Source organism: Ceratotherium simum, chromosome 33 (genome assembly GCF_057802395.1).
Source record: "Ceratotherium simum simum isolate JZ-2026a chromosome 33, ASM5780239v1, whole genome shotgun sequence".
NCBI lineage: Eukaryota > Metazoa > Chordata > Mammalia > Perissodactyla > Rhinocerotidae > Ceratotherium > Ceratotherium simum.
This window is the reverse complement of record NC_141932.1, coordinates 18963365-18982208: the sequence shown is the minus strand read 5'-3', so window position 1 is coordinate 18982208 and position 18844 is coordinate 18963365. Positions and strand designations below refer to the sequence as shown.

Here is an 18844-nt window from a genome sequence, read left to right as displayed (position 1 = left end):
CCCAGGAGGAAGAGGTGGGTCCTCTTGAAGAAGGGGCAGTGGGTGCCAGGCCAGCCAGACCACCCACCTGGAGGTGTGTCGTCAGTATGCCCACAGGCCCCTGGAGGCCAGGAGTGAGCTGAGTTGTGCCGGTCACTCCATGACTCCTGGGTTTTTAGCATCTGCTATTGCTCATCTAGCCTGGATTTTTAGCATGACGTAGCATGGGCTATAACACACGATCCACATGCAGGTATCTTTTCTCCCTGTTGATGGTTCTCTGTTCTGTGCTGTTCTGCCCCAACCGCCGGGATTTCCTGGGCACCATGTGGCAGGGCCAACCTCGGGGGGATGGGGCTGAATAGAAGAGCCCACGCTAGAGACAGGTCACCTCTGTCCATGCTCCCCGCCCCTGCCCCTTTAGAGCTTCCCTTAGTGGAGTGACTGGAATAATCATAGTCGTTTACTCATTCAACTAGCACTTATTGAGTACCTTGTGTATGCCAGACACCCATTCATGGCCCCAAGGGGACAGCTGTGAACAAGGCAGAGGTGGCTGCCCTTGAGAACTTTATGTTCTAGTGAGGAGACAGACAGTAAACAAGTAAACAAGCCAGCAAAACAAGACAGTTTTAGAGTAAGTGTGATGAAGAAAATGAAACAGAGGGTTGTCAGAGAGAGGAAGCCACTTTTAGTGGGGTAGTTAGGAAAGTTTCACTGAGAAGGTGGCCTTTGAGAGCCAAGGTGTGTATGAGTCAGTCATGATGAAGCCAGGGGGAGAGCTTAGGAAGAGGGAACAGCAACTGCAAAGGTCCTGAGGTGGAAACCTGCTAGGCTTGTTCAAGGCACAGAGGAAGGGGGTACGGCCGGAGCAGAGTGAGCGTGGGAGGCAAGTAAGAGGTGAGCGGGGAGGCAGGCAGGACCAGGTTTTGCAGGGCCTCATAGGCCAGATCAAGGAGTTTGGAAAGTATGCTAGGTATGATGGGAAGCTGTTGGGGGTTTTAAATAGGAGAGAGGCCTGACCCGATTGACCCCTTACAAAGCTCCCTCCAGCTGCTGCGGGGAGGATGGACTGTGGGAGACAGGGGTAGAAGCGATGAGCTCAGTGGGAAGTCGTTCCAGGCATCCAGTGGGAGATGAGGGTGATGGTGGGGGTCCGGGATGCTATTTTGTATGGATCGGATAGATCAAGGATGACTCCCAGGATTTTGACTTCAGCACCTGGGTGGTGGTGAGGTGGTTTCCTGAGTTGGGGAAGACAGGGAAGGAAGAGGGTGTTTTGGAGGGCTGGGCTGGGGAACCAGGAGTTTCACTTTGGACCTGGCAGGGTGTGAAGAGTCTATTGATCATCCAAGTGGAGACATCAAATAGGCAGATGGATATTGGAGGCTGAAGCTCAGCGGAGAGTCTGGGTGGGAACTGGGAGTTGTGAGTTGTCAGGAAGAGGGTGGAATGGACAGCCAGATAGGGCTCCTGCCCTCGAGAGCTCATGGTCTGGTGGGATGACATGATGGGGGAGACATGAGGGTGAAGTGGTAGCAGATGTTCGTGTTTGAGGAGTATGTTGTGATTTCCAGAATGCTTTGTGGATAATAATGTTACTCAGGCCTCAGAACAACCCGGCAAAGAGTTAGACTTTATTATCCCCATTTTGTAGATGACAAAACTGAGGCCCTGAGAGGGAAATGACAGTAATAATGACTACCATTTATTATTATTATTATTATTCACTACTATTAAGTGAACAGAGATCAGGCTAAGCATTCTTCATGTGTTGTCTCATTTAATTCCTTTAACAGCCCCATGAGGTAAGAATTATTGAGGTGTCACCTTAGGAAGTTGAGGCTTAAAGAGGGTGAGGGACTGCCCACGGTCCCACAGTGTGTGAAGGACAGAGTCAGGTTTCTGGCGGTCTCCAGAGCCTGGGTCTTTCTAGGACCCTGTGCCTCATCACAGTTAAAGAGGCTGAGGCCCAGAAGGGAGAGGTGGCTTCCCCCAAGTCACACAGCAAGAAGCAGGCAAGAAGGCCAAGACTCAAACTCCTAAGGTTCTCAGCTGGAAGGGACCCTTGCACCCTTGTAGTCTACCTCCCCCCCCAGTGTAGGAACTCCCTCCGCACTGTTCTGGGCAGGTGGGGGTGCAGTTTCACCCAGCTGGCTCCCAGAACAGGTGCTCACTGCCTTCCCAGGCAGCCCATTTCACCGCTGGGCAGACTGACACAACCCCGTCCTCATTTTAACACAGTCAATCACAATATAATTTACTGTTATTAAATATTATTATCCCTACTCTGGACTTAACCCTAGGCTGTCCCTGTCTTAGCATGGGATGACCAGAATGGTCATCGCTTGCCACATCAGGGATGGCAAATGAGTCGACATGCACACCGGCACCATGCCAGTCGTGGTGGCTGCCGGAGCCCCCGTGGAGGCCTGAGCGGGGGAGTGGGGTGCTGCCCTGTGCGCTGGAGCGAGGCTGCACCTGGGCCGGGGGCAGCCAGCCGGCTCCGGGCCAGGCCTCTTCTAGTTCGTTCTGAAGGCTTTCTCCTGCCCCCAGGTAGAACCAGCCCAGACGGGAAAGTGGGCGATTACACAGCAGTTCACTCGTGTGTATTATAAACTGTGTTTCAGGCTTTCTGCCCCAATCCGTGGTCAAGACCCCAGCTGTGGCAAAGCACAGCCAGTCTGCCCCGAAACACCACCAGTCCTACCTCATTCGTTCATTGAAAATTCATTGATCGCCTGTTAGGTGCTTGCACTGGGGTGGAGGGTGATCAGAATACAGCCCTGAGCAAGAATTGATCTCTTCCCTTCTCGGCTTTGATGAGGTGTGCTAGCCCTCTGGTTTTTCTCACGGGCTAGGGACGGAGCAGATGATCCACTAAATATCCTGGCCAGGGCCCTTCCTGGCGTCTCTCTACTTATGCTAACTTCTCCACCATCTGACTCGGTCGTAACACGCCCCCAAGTGGCTTCAGATTGCCTCGCTGCCTCTAGATTGTGGAGAAATGGGGCCTCCTACTGGCTAACCCCAGTCCTGAGCCAGCTCACTGTTCACCCAGAATCTTCTCTGTTTCTCTCGTTCTTGAATTCCTTTAGTCAGCAAACATTTAGGGAACATCCACCATGCCCAGGCACCTTTCTTCATGGGGGACACAGTGAGGAATAAGGAGACCAGTCCGTGCCCTCATGGAGCTGGCACCCACTCTTGTTGGGGAGACAGACAGGAAACCGATAATTGCTATGAAAGAAAGAAAAGAATGTACTGTAAGAGAGAGTGACTGAGGAAAAGGAAGACTCCTTATCAGAGCGGGCGGTCAGGGGAGGCCTCTCTGAGGAGGGGGCATTTGATAGAGACCGGAATGATGAGGAGGGGCCAGTCATGTGCTGATCAAGAAAGGCAGAACAGCAAGAGCAAAGGCCCTGAGCTGGGGGCTTCTTTCTGCTTTCAGTAACAGGAAGGAGACCAGTGTGGCAGAGTTAGGGAGTGAGAGAGTTGTGGGATGTGAGGAAGGCCGGGTCATGCAGGGCCATGGCAAGGAGTTAGATCATATTACAAACGCCACGAAAGCCAGTGGAGGCTTTATGGTTCAATTAATATGTTAGAACAGGAACCTGGATTCCACAGACCACCCCTCGAGGGGTCTGTGGATAGAATTCAGCGGGGAGTGTGGAGGGCGGTCCATGAATTTGGATGGGAAAAAAATTACATCTCGATTTTTACTATCCTCTAACCGAAAATGTAACATTTCCTTCTATTATGAATGTAGGCCACAGACCACAGTAGCATTGGCAGTACTTGGACTTTGTCGCCAATGGAATCACAGATATTTCCATATTCTACTACGGTTGTTGCAGATTTCATAAATATTGTCTATGAGATTATAGTAGTCATCAGACCTATTGCTTGTTCTTGTTATTTAACATGCTAGTAAAGAAACCCATAAATCACCATTAATTATCACAATTTAAAATACGTTTGATGACTGTATTTCTTTTTTTTTTTATTTCAAGGGAAACTTTATTTTTGTTGAGTACTAGGTCAGGTGATGACTGTATTTCAATCTAATTGATTTCATTTGAAATCCTATATATTTTATTTTATGCATTTTTTAATTCTGAGAAGGGGGCACTAGGTTTTTCCAAACAGCACAGAATCCAGAGCACAAAAAGATTTAGAACGTTTTGGTAGGACGTTGTGGATGGATTGGCTGGACGGGGGAGAGGAAGGGAAGGAGGGAATCAAGGCTGACCCCCAAGTTTCTGGGCCAAGTAATGGTGGATGGGGGTGTGGTTAAGTTTTTCATTTGGACTCCTCACCATGAGACCCCACTGCAAATTGGGATTCATTTCCCTCCCTCCTTTTCCTCTCCCTGCTGATTCAGAAATAAATCTGCAGAGACCTTTCTTTTAGGTTTTTTGGGGAAAAAAAGGATTTTCACTGAGTGTCATGCTCAGGAGAGACAGGAGTTAACAAGTATTTTAATCAACAAGCTAAGGGTTATAGGAAATCAGAAAAAATACTAGTAATGAGACTTTATTTCTGGTCTTATTCATTTGATTAAATTCAGTGGGCATTTAATGGGGGCTTACCAGGCCCTCTTAAGGATTAGGAATACAAGAAAATAAGATATGACCTCTGCTTTCTTGAGTTTCAGTCTAGCCAAGGAAAAACATATATAAGCAAATGCAATGCATTGTGAGAAATGCAGCATAGAGCAAGGGGGGTACAGTTTTGTGGGGCCTGAAGTTTACACAATTTGCAGAGCCTTTAAGAAAAAGAAGACAAAATTATGAGACCAAAATTAGGTATGGGGTCTTGGAAGTGTCCATTGTAAATGGGGGGCCCTAAATGCTAAGTTTCACTCACTTCAGGGTCAGTCCACACGTGGAAGGGAGACAGCCATGCAAGTTTTATTGGGCGGAGGAGTCTCAAAAAGGCAGGCAGATTAGACACCGTTTCAAAGGATAGAGCATTAGGACTTCAAACTCCTTAAGCTGTATTCTTAGATGATTAGCAGCTAGAATGAGAAAGGTGAGAGGTCAGGAGCATCTGGGTACTCTGTCCACTTCCCAAAGCACGTGGAGAAAGCAGAGGCCTTTGCAGGTGGACAGGGAACAGCCTTGGATGAATGCTGCAAGACGAATGGTTGGAAAAGCAGGGATGCTGAGCAGAAGTGACTGTTCAACTGGGTGGGTGGGGGCAGGACACGATATTTGTTTATTTATTTATTTAGACTAGGTAGATGTTCAAAATTCAAGAGGCATAGAAGGATTTACAGGGCCGGCTCTGTGGCTTAGCGGTTAAGTGCGCGCGCTCTGATGCTGGCGGCCCGGGTTCGGATCCCGGGAGCGCCCGGAGGCACCACTTCTCCATCCAACGTGAGGCCGAGTCCCGCGTACAGCAACTAGAAGGATGTGAACCTATGACATACAACTATCTACTGGGGCTTTGGGGGGAAAATGCTGAATAAATAAAATCTTTAAAAAAAAAAAAAAAAAAAAAAAGAAGGATTTACAGCATTGCCAGTTTCTGGTATAGTTTTCTGGATATAATCTGTGCATACCCAAGCAGATACCTAGATATAATTTTTTTTAACACAAACAGTAGCACATTATACCCACTGTTCTGCCTCTTGAGCTTTCCATTCAACAGGGCATCTTGGAGATTGTTCCATATCAGGACACAAAGAGCATCCGCATTCTTTTCTTTTTTTGGTGAGCAAGATTAGCCCTGAGCTAACATCCGTTGCCAATCCTCCTCTTTTTGCTGAGGAAGACTGGCCCTGGGCTAACATCTGTGCCCATCTTCCTCTACTTTATATGGGACACCACCACAGCATGGCTTGACAGCAGTGCATATGTCCACGCCCGGGATCCAAACCTGCGAACCCTGGGCCACTGAAGCACAGAATGCAAACTTAACCTCTACACCACCTGGCTGGCCCCATCTGCATTCTTTTTGATGTCTGCATAGTATTCCCTCATAAATATCCACCCGAATTCATTCACCTGTTCCCTATTGCTGCACGCTCAGCTTGTTTCCATTCTTTTGCTGAAACACCACTTGCTGCTGGGAATATCCTTCTAGAGAGGTCATTTTGTGTAAGTGAGTATATCCCTAAGATAAATCCCTAGAAATGGAGTGGCTGAGTCAAAGGGTACGTGCATTTGCAATTTCGATAGACATTGCTAAATTACCCTCTCACCAGCAATGTGAAAGAGTGTTTGTTTCCCCACATGGCCCAACATAGTGTGTCATGCACTATTGTTATCTGTCAATCTGATAGGTAAAAATTGTATCTCAGTGCTGTTGTAGCTGTGTTTATCTTATTGTGAGTGAATCTGAATGTTTTTTCATTCAGAGCTGCTTGTATTTCCTTTGCTGGGCAGTCACCAGACCTATCTGTTGGCCAGATTACTATTGGGTCATTAGTTTTTTTCTTACTGATTTGTAATCACTCTTTATATATTGGAGAAATGAGCCCTTTGTGTCAAGTTTATATTTTCCCCCAGTTTGTTCACTTCCTGGGACATTAAATTGATCTTTGAAATAATAATAGCCTTGGGAGGAATTGAGGATTCCCCCCCCAACTTCCCAGAAGGAAAACTATTGTAACTGTAAGTAACATAACTTTCAACTCTACATAAAAGTTGCTAAGTAAATTATGAAGCATCACTCTTGATTCATTCAACAAATGTGTGTGGAGCACTTACTGGGTTCCAGATGCTCTTCCAGGTGCTGAGATTACAGTGATGACCAAAATTGCCAAAATCATGCTCTCGTGGAGCTGATGCACCATGAAAGAGTAAACAGAGAGATACCTTGAGATAGTGATAAGTCTTATGAAGAAGGTGAAATGAAGGTGACAAAGGGAGGTGTGGCAGTGGGCTGGTTTAGATTAGATGGTCAAGGAGGGCATCTCTGAAGAGGTGACTTTGTGTTAGGACCTGAGTGACAAGAAGGATGTAGGCTGGAGTGTAAGAACTAGAGCAGCCTGGCAGAGGTAACAGCACGTGTAAAGGCCCTGAGGTAGGAGTTGAGATCAGGAAGACTAGCACAGGCCTCAGTATAAAGGGCCTTAGAGGCCAGGTGAAGAGTTCTGATTGTATTGCTTTGGGCTGCAAGAAGCCATTGGAGTGTTTTTGTGTGTGTGTGTAAGGGGGTTTTGCTTTTTCTTTTGGAGATGTTCAAACCTAAAAATAGAGAGAATGATATAAGGAACTGCTTGTACCTTCACCCAGCTCAACACATACCAGCATTTTGCCAATCCTGTTTCATCTCTACTCCTCACTTTTTTTGGTGGAGGGGCTCGATTTTTTTTTTCTCCTTCTTTTCCTGCCTTATTCCCTTAAAAAAAAAAATCTCTTTGTTGAAGTATAACAAATACTGAAAAGTGCCCAAATCATAAGTATACAGCTCAGTGATACTCACAAACTGAGCACACCCATGCAATTGGCATCCAGATCAAGAAACTCAATATGGCCAGCTCCCCAGAAGCCCCCTAGATCCCTTCCAGTCTCCACCTCCCAAACTTCTAACGTGCAATTGAACATAAAAGGAATCATACAGGACATCTCTGTCGTGACCAGCTTCTCTCACTTGTCATGACATTGGGAAGTCTATATTGTTGTGTGTCGTTGTAGACTGTAGAGTGCTCATTCTCATTGCTGTAGCATTCCGTTGAATCACAGTTTATTTACCACAGTTTATTCAATTGTGGATGGGTACTTGGGCTATCTTCAGGTTTTGGCTATTACCAATGGTTCTGCCGTGGACACTCTGGTACACGTCTTTTGGTTAACAGACATAGGCACTTATGGTGGCTTATACCCACCATATACATATTCCACCATGTGGAATCGCTGGTCATAAGGCAGGTGTATGCTCAGCTTTAGTAAATAGTGCCTGTATTCATTTGCTAGAGCTGCCATAACAAAGAACCACAAACTGGGTGTCTTAAACAACAGAAATTTATTATCTCACAGTTCTGGAGGCTACAAGTCAGAAATCAAGGTGTTGGCAGGGTTGGTTCTTTCTGAGGGCTGGGAGGGAAGGAGCCTCTCTCCTTGGCTTGTGGATGGCCCTCTTCTCTCTGTGTCTCTTCACACCGTCTTCCCTATGTGCGCGTTTGTCTCTGTGTCTGAATTTCCCCTTATTATACGGACACCAGTCATACTGGATTAGGGCCCACCCTAATGACATCAGTTTAACTTGATCATCTGCAAAGACCCTATTTCCAAATAAGGTCAAACTCTTGGGTTCTGGGGGTTAGGATCCCAAGCTATCTTTTTAGGGGGGAACACAATTCAACCCATAACTGTGCCAAAGAGTTTTCCAATGTGGTTGTACCAATTTACTCACCCACTATGTGCTAGAGTAGTTTAAAGCTAATTCCAGACATGATATCATTTGCCTTGGGAGTGTTTTAAAAGGAGGGAAGACTTGGTCTGATTTACCTTTTTAAACAATTCTATTTGTTCCGTGGGAATGTAAGACAAGGTAAACATTTCATCAAGAAAGAAAAGGTAGATAAAGAGTGAGCCCTCCAGGATGGCCCAGGGAGGACTCTCCGGTACTCCGGGGCTGGGAGAAGCCTCCTGGGACCCTTAGCACAGGGATGCTGTTCAGAGACCGTGCTCCATCCTGTACTGCCCTGTGCTGTGGAGCACCCCTTGGGGCTCAGGTTAGGCAGAGGGAGGAGCCAGGCCAGGACTCAGGCTGTCTTTCTGTCCATCTCCCTCCCTGCTAGGACATACAGCAGCTCCTCCAGCTCCAGCAGCTGGTGCTCGTGCCGGGTCACCACCTCCAGCCACCTGCTCAGTTCCTGCTGCCACAGGCCCAGCAGAGTCAGCCAGGTAAGGCCCCCACCCTAGATGGCCTCCCTGATGCCCCCACAAAACTCCCACCCCCTCACCCCATGCGTGCCGCCTTGTCTCCCTAGGCCTGCTACCGACGCCAAATCTATTCCAGCTACCTCAGCAAACCCAGGGAGCTCTTCTGACCTCCCAGCCCCGGGCCGGGCTGTCCACACAGGTGAGAGTGTCCACTGAGTGTGCCAGGCTGGGCCAGCAGCAGGGCCTGCAGAAGGCTGGGTGAATGGGGTAGGGGGTGAGGATCTCCCCTCCATTTGGCCCACCCCACAGCCACAGGGGCCAGGACAGGAGTTAGGAGACCTGAAGCCCAGCCCTGCTCTAACACTAATTTGCTGTGGGACCTTAGGCAAGTCACTCGCCCTGCCTGGGTCAGTTTCTTCCTCTGTAGAATGAGGAGAGTCAACCAGACCAGTGGCTCTTAACTCTTTCAGGCACATGGACTCCTTTGAGAATCTGACGCAAGATTTAGATCTGACCCCCGCTGCCCCAAAATGCACATGTGTACAAACACACAAAAAGACTATAGGTTACATGCCTTGGGTCTTTTGCAGGGCTATGAATGGAGGGTTCTCTGGGGAAGGCCTCTATTGGGTACGAATTCACATCCCCTTCCCAGACCAGACACTAAAAACGAGGGGCCCACAGATGTGTTTTATTTGGCCCATACCATATTTTTAAAATTGAACTAGTTGTCAATAAAATTCCCAGCAAACACCAGATTCTCAGCTTCTTTTGACAAACCAGAAGCTCTGGCAAGGCCGGATCTGCGTCCACGTAGCATGGTGGCAGTGGGCAGCTGGCCACTGGCCGGAGCAGGGGCCCCTCCAGCAAGGCGTGAGCTCTCCAGGCCCCCTCTGTGTCCTCCTGCCTGGCCCCCATGGCCTTTCTTTAAATTTGCTGCCTGGGTTCTAGACTTTAATAATAATCTTCCACTATCTTTTACTGATTTCAAAGTTCCCTCCTACCCATTTTTTTAGCAGCCCTTTCAAAAAATACATGAACTGTTAAGAAAACCCGAAAGTGTAGCCGCTTAGCCGCAATTCTGAAATCCAAAAATGCTCAGAAAATTAAGTTGTTCTTGTAATGTGGACACCAGAAGTCATTTGGCTGCAAAACCTATCTTGAACTGATGCAAGGTGGCATGTGCCTTTTCTTTATCCCTCTTGTGTGATGATATTCATGCTTTGCTGAGAGCTGTTAATATGTCTGATTATGGGGTAATGGCTTGATCCTGATGGGGGAGTCACATTAGCTATGATATATGCCCCATGTAGGCTTTCTGAAATCTGAAAAATTTCTGAATTCCAAAACACATCTGGCCCCAGGGTTTTGGATAATGGATCAAGGACTTGTGTGACCAAGATCCCTGCACCCACCACCAGCTTCAGATCTTTTATTTTTAGAGAAATGAAGCATTCCAGAGAGAGCTATTGCTTCTTTGTAAATCCCTCAGTCGCCCTCCCATCTGGTTTTTAAAATACTTTTACTTTATTTTCAACCTACTCATTTTTAACCCAATGCTCCCAACAACCCCATGGGGTAGGCAGAGCAACCATGATTGTTCCCAACCTGCAGACGGGGAAACTGAGGCCCAGGGAGATTAAGAAACTTGCCCCAGTCACCCAGCAATTCGGTGGCAGAGCCAGTCCTTGATTCCCTGCCAGAGAGGAGGATAAAACCACCACCCCCAACTCCAGAGAGAGCCCTTGGCGAAAGGAGCTGGCTGCTCCTTCTGGGAGTTTGCAGGCTGGGAGGGAATGTGCAGAGAGTTCCAGGCAGCGACAGGACCGTTGTGGGGCAGCAGTGTCACCTTGATGGAAATTGACAGGTGGAGGGGAGTCTGCAGGAAGAGGCTGGACGGCAGGGAGGGAGGAAGGCAGGGGGAACTGCGCAGCCATTACTGAGCCCCATCCTGGTCCTCGGTCCTGCATCCTACCCACCTGCCCACTCCACCAGGCCGTGACCCGCCCCACGCTGCCCGACCCGCACCTCTCGCACCCGCAGCCCCCCAAATGCTTGGAGCCACCATCCCACCCCGAGGAGCCCAGTGACCTGGAGGAGCTGGAGCAGTTCGCCCGCACCTTCAAGCAACGCCGCATCAAGCTGGGCTTCACGCAGGTCTGGGGCCACCCGGCAGGACGGGCGGTGCGCGTGGGGCTGAGGGGGCGTGACCATTTGGTTGGCGGGGTGGGGGTCGGGGTGGGGTGGGTATGGCCATCTCCTGGGCGGGGCGAGGGGCGTGGTCAGATGGTGGGCGGGGAGAGGGCGTGGCCAGCTGGTGCGCAGGGTGAGCCCAGTGCCCGAAGGCTGGGTCCTGACTGCCGCCCCGTCCCCGCCCACTGGCCCAGGGTGACGTGGGCCTGGCCATGGGCAAGCTCTACGGCAACGACTTCAGTCAGACGACCATCTCCCGCTTCGAGGCCCTCAACTTGAGCTTCAAGAACATGTGCAAACTCAAGCCCCTCCTGGAGAAGTGGCTCAACGACGCAGGTGGGACTGGGCTGGGGCTCCGGCTGGTGGTGGGTGGCGGGCGCCGGCCGGGGAGGCATCTTCTCATGCTCCGTCTCTTACTGGCACAGAGACTATGTCTGTGGACTCAAGCCTGCCCAGCCCCAACCAGCTGAGCAGCCCCAGCCTGGGTTTCGACGGGCTCCCGGGCCGGAGACGCAAGAAGAGGACCAGCATCGAGACAAACGTCCGCTTCGCCTTAGAGAAGAGTTTTCTAGCGGTGAGGCTCCACCTCCCGGGCGGCCAGGAGGGCGGGCAGGAGGACGGCCGGCGCTAACAAGCCCTCTGCCCGCAGAACCAGAAGCCTACCTCAGAGGAGATCCTGCTGATCGCAGAGCAGCTGCACATGGAGAAGGAAGTGATCCGCGTCTGGTTCTGCAACCGGCGCCAGAAGGAGAAACGCATCAACCCCTGCAGCGCGGCCCCTATGCTGCCCAGCCCTGGCAAGCCGGCCAGCTACAGCCCCCATCTGGTACCAAGGGCCCCTCTGGGGGGTAGGGCACAAAGCTCTGCACCCCGCTCGCCCCTCAGCAGGCACCTTGTACAAAGCACAACCTCCCTGGTTGTCCACAGTGCCTAGAACAGAGGCAGGGAGAGTCACCCTTGGGGACAGGCTGTCACATGGGTGGAGCACAGTCACACAGGGACACACAGTTTTCAGGGAACTGTGGTCTTATGTGGGGAATACAAGCACCCACAGACATAGCCAAACATAGAGCTATCACAGGACACAGCCACATGGGGATGGATACCAGCTAGGAGATACAGGCACCCCCCCCCCCCCCCGCCGCCACACACAGGTTCACAGCCACACAGACACTGGCAGGGACATCATTACATCCCTGGGTGTGCACTCAGGTCCACAGCCACACACAGACCCTCTTAGGATCAGACACCCTGGGACATCCCTTTATTCCATCTAGTGTGGAAAGGGCTGTGATGCTACAGAGAGGAGCAAGGGGCGCAGAGGAGCCCCCCACCCTGATGTGGAGGAAGGGGACCATCTGAGCTGAGTCAAAAGGACAAGAGAGAGTTAGCCAGCCATGTGAAGGACAGGCAAAGGGACCAGTGTTCCCAAAGGCCTAGGAGCCAGTGTGCCGAGCCCATTTTAAGGAACTGGAGCTGGAATGTATGTGAATGAGTGTGGGGGTGGGGTGGGGGATGGGCAGGGGCCAGACACCCAAGTTACATGCTGAGGAGCTTGAACTTGAACCATGGGCAGTGAGGAGCTAAGGAGGAGTTTTGAGCTGGGGAGGGACAGCGTCACATTTAGGGTGAGGCTCCTGGGGCTGATGGAAGGATGAGACTGGAGCCAGGGAGACCAAGAAGGAGGCTGGTGGATGTTCCCAGAAAATGAAGCAATATGACATCTCAACACTCTGATGCAGAGATATAGCTTATCCTCATAATGCCCCCCTCCCCACCCCTTGCTTCAGACCTGCAACTGGATAATGTCAGAGGAGAGGTGAGGGAGCACGCTTGGTTGGGAATATTCCCTCCTGCTTGTGGCTCAAGATCACCCAGGATAACTGTGAAGAAGGATATGATGGAAAGCACCTGGCATAATACAAACATAGCATTGTACCCCAAGTCGTCCCCACAGGGAGCAGCTTGGGGGCTGCTGGGAGACAGTGGCCTAACCATGCCTTCTTTCCTCTCTCCCAGGTCACACCCCAAGGGGGCGCCGGGACCTTGCCGCTGTCCCAAGCTTCCAGCAGTCTGAGCACAACAGGTCAGGGAGGGCAGAAGATGGGGAGGGGGACCGGGAGACTCAGTGCAGGCCTGGAGCCCGGAGTTCTCCAGTGGCGCAGAGCGCAGGGTGTCTGCAGGCCTCAAGGCTGAGCCTGGGGATGAGGGGGCAGGGGTCAGAGGGGAGAGGGCAGCCTCGCCCTCCCAGCCAGAGCAGCTGGCTTTCACCTGTTCCACGATTTCATATGAGAAAAGCTTGGGGTTGCTAAAAGGCAACGTACTTGGGTTCTATTCCCGGCATTTATAAACTGTGTGAACTCCAGAAGCAAGTTTACCTCCGTGAGCCCCAGTTTTTATAAAATTATTGTGAATGTATAATACATGCAGAAGCTATATACATGAATACACACACACGCACACACACACACTTTTGTACTCAATGCCCTCCTTTCCCCCTTCCTGGGACAGGGCATGTTTAACACCCTATATAAGAATAATATAAAACAAACACCATATTGCCCCTCCCCAGGTTAAGAAATAATAAGTAGAGGTTTATAAAGTGGTAAGGGTGTGCCTGGCACTGTTCTAAACTCGTTATAAAGAATATTGCCTCATTTAATCCTCACACCCATTTTGTGAGGTAGGTTCTATTATTATCCCCATTTTCCAGATGAGGGAACTGAAGGCCAGAGAGGTGAAGGCACTGGCCCAAGGGCACAGCTGGGATGTGACAGAGCCAGGAATTGCTGCCCTGGCTGGCTGGCCCAACTGGGCTCTGAGCCCTCTCAACCTCCGTGTGCACAGCTGCACCCCCCTGCCTGGCCCTTAGAGGGAGCCATAGGGCTTTGTCTTCTGGGAGCCCCCAGTTCTTGTCTCTATAGAAGGAGCTGGGTGGTGAGGTTCAGGGTGGGGTATGCGGGGTGCCAGCCCACGCCCAGGCTGAGTGGGTGACAGCTGCTCTTATTGCAATTACTGTGGTTGCTGTCACTGTGGCAGGGGCATAAAAAACTGGCTCTGGGAAGAGAGGACAAGAGGCCTAAGTCTGTTCTGACGGAGGAGATGCTGCAGGACTGGGCAGGAAAAACAAGCAGGAGGTTCCTCAGTGCAGGACGAGTGGAAGCTGAAGTCTCCATCTCTCTGTCTCTCTTTGGCAGTTACTACCTTATCCTCAGCTGTGGGGACGCTCCACCCCAGCCGGACAGCCGGAGGGGGTGGGGGCGGGGGCGGGGCTGCGCCCCCCCTCAATTCCATACCCTCTGTCACACCCCCACCCCCGGCCACCACCAACAGCACAAATCCCAGCCCTCAAGGCAGCCACTCGGCTATTGGCTTGTCGGGCCTGAACCCCAGCACGGGGTAAGTGAGCAGCTACAGGTGGGAAGGCTGTGGGGAGAAGCTGGGGGCTGCTGCTTCTGGGGTGGGAGCTGCCCCCTAGTTCTGCTGGTGGGTCCCTGCCCCTGCTAACGCCTCTGCTTTGCCTCTTGCAGAAGCACAATGGTGGGGTTGAGCTCCGGGCTGAGTCCAGCCCTCATGAGCAACAACCCTTTGGCCACTATCCAAGGTGCGTGCTGCCTCATGTCACTCTCATCGTCACCAGCCCTGCCCCCCAGGGCCTCGAGCCCCCCCATTGCTGCTCCTGCCATGCCATTCTGCCCCTGCTCACTGCATCGCTTGCCTCTTCATACCCATCTCACCTTGGGGGAAGGTGTGAGGGGTGCTGATGGGGGTCAGTGAGGCAGATGGGAAGACAGGGCGACTGTGGGCGGGATGCTGGAAGGCACCCCCAGCCCAGCCTCTCTCTCTCCCCACCAGCCCTGGCCTCTGGTGGAACCCTGCCCCTTACCAGCCTTGATGGCAGCGGGAACCTGGTGCTGGGGGCGGCCAGCGCGGCCCCGGGGAGCCCCGGCCTGGTGACCTCGCCGCTCTTCTTGAACCACGCTGGGCTGCCCCTGCTCAGTGCCCCGCCTGGCGTGGGCCTGGTCTCGGCAGCCGCTGCGGCCGTGGCGGCTTCCATCTCCAGCAAGTCTCCTGGCCTATCCTCGTCCTCCTCCTCATCTTCCTCCTCCTCCTCCACCTGCAGCGAGGGGGCAGCACAGACCCCTGGAGGCCCTGGGGGGCCCGAGGCAGGGTCCAAGCCCGAGTGAGGGCCCGCCATGCCTCCCCTCCTACTCCTCTGACCCCCACCTCGGTCCCCCGCCTGGGAAGAGGGCGCGGAGGCCAGCGGTGGGGGCGCAGAGGGTCCTTGGAGCAGGAGTGACAAGGGAGGAAAGACCAAAAAAAACCAACCAACCAAAAAAAAAAAGAAAGAAAAGAAACCAACCAACAGAAAAGAAAACCAAAAATAATCACAACAGAAACCAGCTGCCCCAAAGGAACCAGAGGTGAAAAACAAACAAACATAAAAAACCAAAAACAAACAAAAAATTCCCCAGAAAACCAAACAAACCAAAAACCAGTCTGGAGCCAGACCTCAGTGTGCTCACCCTCACCGCTACGACACCAAATAACCCCAGCCAGGGGTGGAGAAGCCCGGCAGGGCGGACCTCACGCCGAGCCCCTGGCTGTGGGGCCAACCCCAAGCTTTGCCTCCCCCGGCGGGGGCCAGAGAAGGAAAACAAGAATGTGCCAGCCTCGCAGCCCCAGCCCCCAGCCCTGGGCCGGCGAGGAGAGGGCACAGCCTGGGGCAGATGGAGTGGGCTCAGAACCACCCTCCAAATGTTCTTTTCCAGAAGGTGAAAGAGAAAGGGCCTGAACAACCTTACACCAAATATTCAGTAGCTTCATCCAAAGGATGTACAGAATTTTTAGCGTTGCGCTCAACAGAATGTGTCCCTACCATGTGTCTCCCTCTACCCTGGCCCCCAGCTCTCCCCACCTGGGCGGGGGTCTTGCTGTAACCTCCTCCCTCCCCCAGCCAGGGGAGAGTTCAGGGGAAGGCCTGGGATGACTTCACCCCTTGTACCTCCTCCTTTTCCCTTTGAAGGGTGGGCTAGGCCGTTTTGCCAAGTTCTAGCTCTCACACGTCCCCCCTCAACCCTGTCACCCTTTTCTGCTCTGGAATCTGCCCCCTCCCCAGCCCATGGGAAGGTGGAAGTTTCAGGCAAGAGGGAATGAGGTGAGGGCATTCAAGTTGTCTTTTTTTCCATCCTCCTCTGTCAGTTTCCCTGAAAAAAAAAATTCATATTCCAGTGCCTATCCGTGGGATCCTTCACGTTCTTTGACATTGACCAAAAACCAAAAAGAGAACTCACCTCGCTCTTCCCACCCTGTGCCCCTCTGATACTGGCAGATGCCTCTTCCTCTCCCCCCACACACATGCACACACGCACGCACCCCAGTGGTGGGTTCCTCGAGATGGCATCCCCATCAGGGTCCAGGTGGCGGGGACAGTGCCATGACCTGTGGTCCCCATCCGAGAGGGCGCTGTGGTGGCCACCACTCCCATGAGACCTCCCTCGAGTCTTGGCTGGACCCTGTGTTTGCCCAGCCCTGGACACCTCTCGACGGACAGAGGAGAGACGCCGCTGGGAGCCACTTTGCCCTCCTGCTATTGTGGAGGCCAACAAAGTTTTGAACCAAAAAAAACAAAAACAAAAAACCAAACAAACAATAAATTAAAACTAGAAAAATAAAAGAATTTATAGATATATATATATTTAAGGGAAAGAAGACGAGGACTCTTCAAGAATAAGAAGGAGCCGCGAGGTGGAGCCAAGCCCCTGCACCAGTGGTCCAGGCCCTTGGTCCCCGAGGCGGATGGAAGGACGGATGCTTCTTTCTCTTCACAAATACCTCATGGACGTCGTCTTCGGGAAAGCCGGAGGGGGGCGGCTGGGGCAGGGCCTGTCCCTCAGCCAGGGCAGATGGAAGCGGGTGGGCAGGGCTGAGAGAGGGTGTCAGGGACAGGGGTAAAGAGCCCCAAGCTCCCTGCCCCCCAATCAATTGAAAAAGCTTTAAAAAAAAAAAACAGGAAAAAAGGAATAAGAGCAAAAAGAATGGACGAAGGAAAACTAAGAAACTTTCGGGTGGTTTGATTCCTCCTTTGATCTCTTTTTCTGTTCTCTTCTGTCTGTCCCCTCCTCTCTGTCTCCTCCTTTCTCTCTGCTCACCTCTCTCTGCCTCTCTCTCCCTCTTCCTTCGCTCTTCTCTCACCTCTCTCAATCTCGTTCTTTCTGTGTCTCTCCTCAAACCAAAGTGTTGCTGTGAAGGACGCGAGCCATTGAAATCAGAGCGGAGCCCGGCGGCGGCTGCAGAGTGGCCCCTGTCCCTTGCTGGGCAGAGCAGAGGGAGGGGAGAACCCCGGGAGACGGGCAGTGCTGCTGGACACTCCGAGGAGAGGCAAACAAAGCCTCGGATGCCATCCTGGGCCCTGAGGCTTCAGCGTTCTCTCTTTCTTTCTTGTCTCCCTTCTCCCACCCGGGAAATGCAACTGTTGGGCTGGGCCACGGCGGCAGCAGAGACTCAGCTGTTGCAGGGGTTTCGGGGTGCCTTGTCGGGCAGCGGTGGAGTGGCCGACCCTCCCACCCTGGCAGCGATGGGGCCTGGCATGCTGTCGACCCGTCCTCGCCGGAATGTAAGCATCTCTGCTGAACCAACTCCCTGCCCTGACCCTACCTCTGAATTTGTCCATTTTTATTTCCTGAAGAGAAGGGACTGGCAAGAGGGCCTGGGCCCCAGTGCAGGGGTGGAGAGGGGGCTAAGGGCTCCTGACCAGATAGGAAGGACATTTGAGCAGAGCAAAGTGAAAGGAATTACAACCAAAAACCCCTCCGAGAAGACAGGCAGCATGGAAGGCATGGTGGAGATGACTCAAACAAAAACTGATTCTAGACCAAAAGAAAAAAAAAAAAGGAAAGAAAATCCAGGACTCACCACCACCCACTTCATCCTGCTTCCTCCCCATCAAGTCCTGCCACCTGGGACCTCTCCCCAACCCAAGTGTGGGGGGAGTGGGGCAGAGAGGAGGAGAGGAAGCAGGGGGCAGGGATGGGGCCGATGCCCTGACATTGGTGGAGGGACCCCCGTGCAGCCGGGGTGGTGGGGACCCTCCCCATCCAACCCCCATAACTGGGAAAAGAAAAACAAGAAAAAATGAAAATTCCTGGGAGGGGGAAAAATAACCAAATCCCAAGCTTTAACTACAGCTGTGAAACCAAATATTGGGAAGGGGGTGGGAGGGAGGGAGGGGCAAGTGTGCCCCAGGTCTCCCCCCTGGGCCCCCCTCCCCTGAGGACTCGAGATAAGGCACCAAATACCTCATAGAACTTTAATGTTAAAAAAAGGAAACCAAATATCGTTGGCTGGGGGCCAGCCAGGGCAAGGGGCTGGGGGGCTGGATGGAGCCAGGGTTGGGAAGGTGATGGGGGAATTCACGCCCCCCACCCCCCTCTGCCCCTTCCACTCCGGTCCCCCATCTCGACTCCGGGAAACAAAACTATCTCATCATTTTTATTTTGTGGTCTGTACAGAGCCTGTGTCCGTGTGTCTGTGTGTGAGCGAGAGAGTTGGGGGCTGGGGAACTTTATGTGGGGGATGGGGAGGGAGACCCCGGGCCAGGCTCTGGGCTAGGTGAGATGTCTGAGGTGGGTGGCCAGGGGCCTGGGCTAGAAAGAGAGGAAGATGAGTGAATTGGAGAAAAGGGGAGCCCTCTGAATTTCTCTTCTCCCCAACCTTGACTTGAGGGAGAGACAGAGACTGGGTCTACCCTAATGGTGGGCCTTTTAGTTGTGCCAAAAAAACCAAAATGCCAGTAACGAAAACACCTCTCTCTGTTCTCTTCTGGGAGGGTGGGG

The 18844-nt window shown here is 52.2% G+C and overlaps 1 protein-coding gene across 7 annotated transcripts in view; it reads left to right on the top strand.

Annotated features, from left to right (window-relative positions):
- POU2F2 (POU class 2 homeobox 2) overlaps window positions 1-18584 on the top strand; it is a 34451-nt gene extending 15867 nt beyond the window's left edge. For 2 of the 7 annotated variants that reach the window (XM_014795116.2, XM_087421690.1), the window contains 10 exons: window positions 8732-8837; window positions 8924-9015; window positions 10812-10973; window positions 11204-11345; window positions 11435-11583; window positions 11659-11835; window positions 13029-13095; window positions 14207-14408; window positions 14540-14613; window positions 14865-18584. In XM_014795116.2, the coding sequence (XP_014650602.1) occupies window positions 8732-8837; window positions 8924-9015; window positions 10812-10973; window positions 11204-11345; window positions 11435-11583; window positions 11659-11835; window positions 13029-13095; window positions 14207-14408; window positions 14540-14613; window positions 14865-15196 (1503 nt within the window). In that variant the 3' untranslated portion in view covers window positions 15197-18584. The remainder of the gene's footprint in view (window positions 1-8731; window positions 8838-8923; window positions 9016-10811; window positions 10974-11203; window positions 11346-11434; window positions 11584-11658; window positions 11836-13028; window positions 13096-14206; window positions 14409-14539; window positions 14614-14864) is intronic. The other 5 variants (XM_004440097.3, XM_087421692.1, XM_004440096.3 and 2 more) reach the window with 3 other exon arrangements.
- The last annotated feature ends 260 nt before the right edge of the window (window positions 18585-18844 follow it).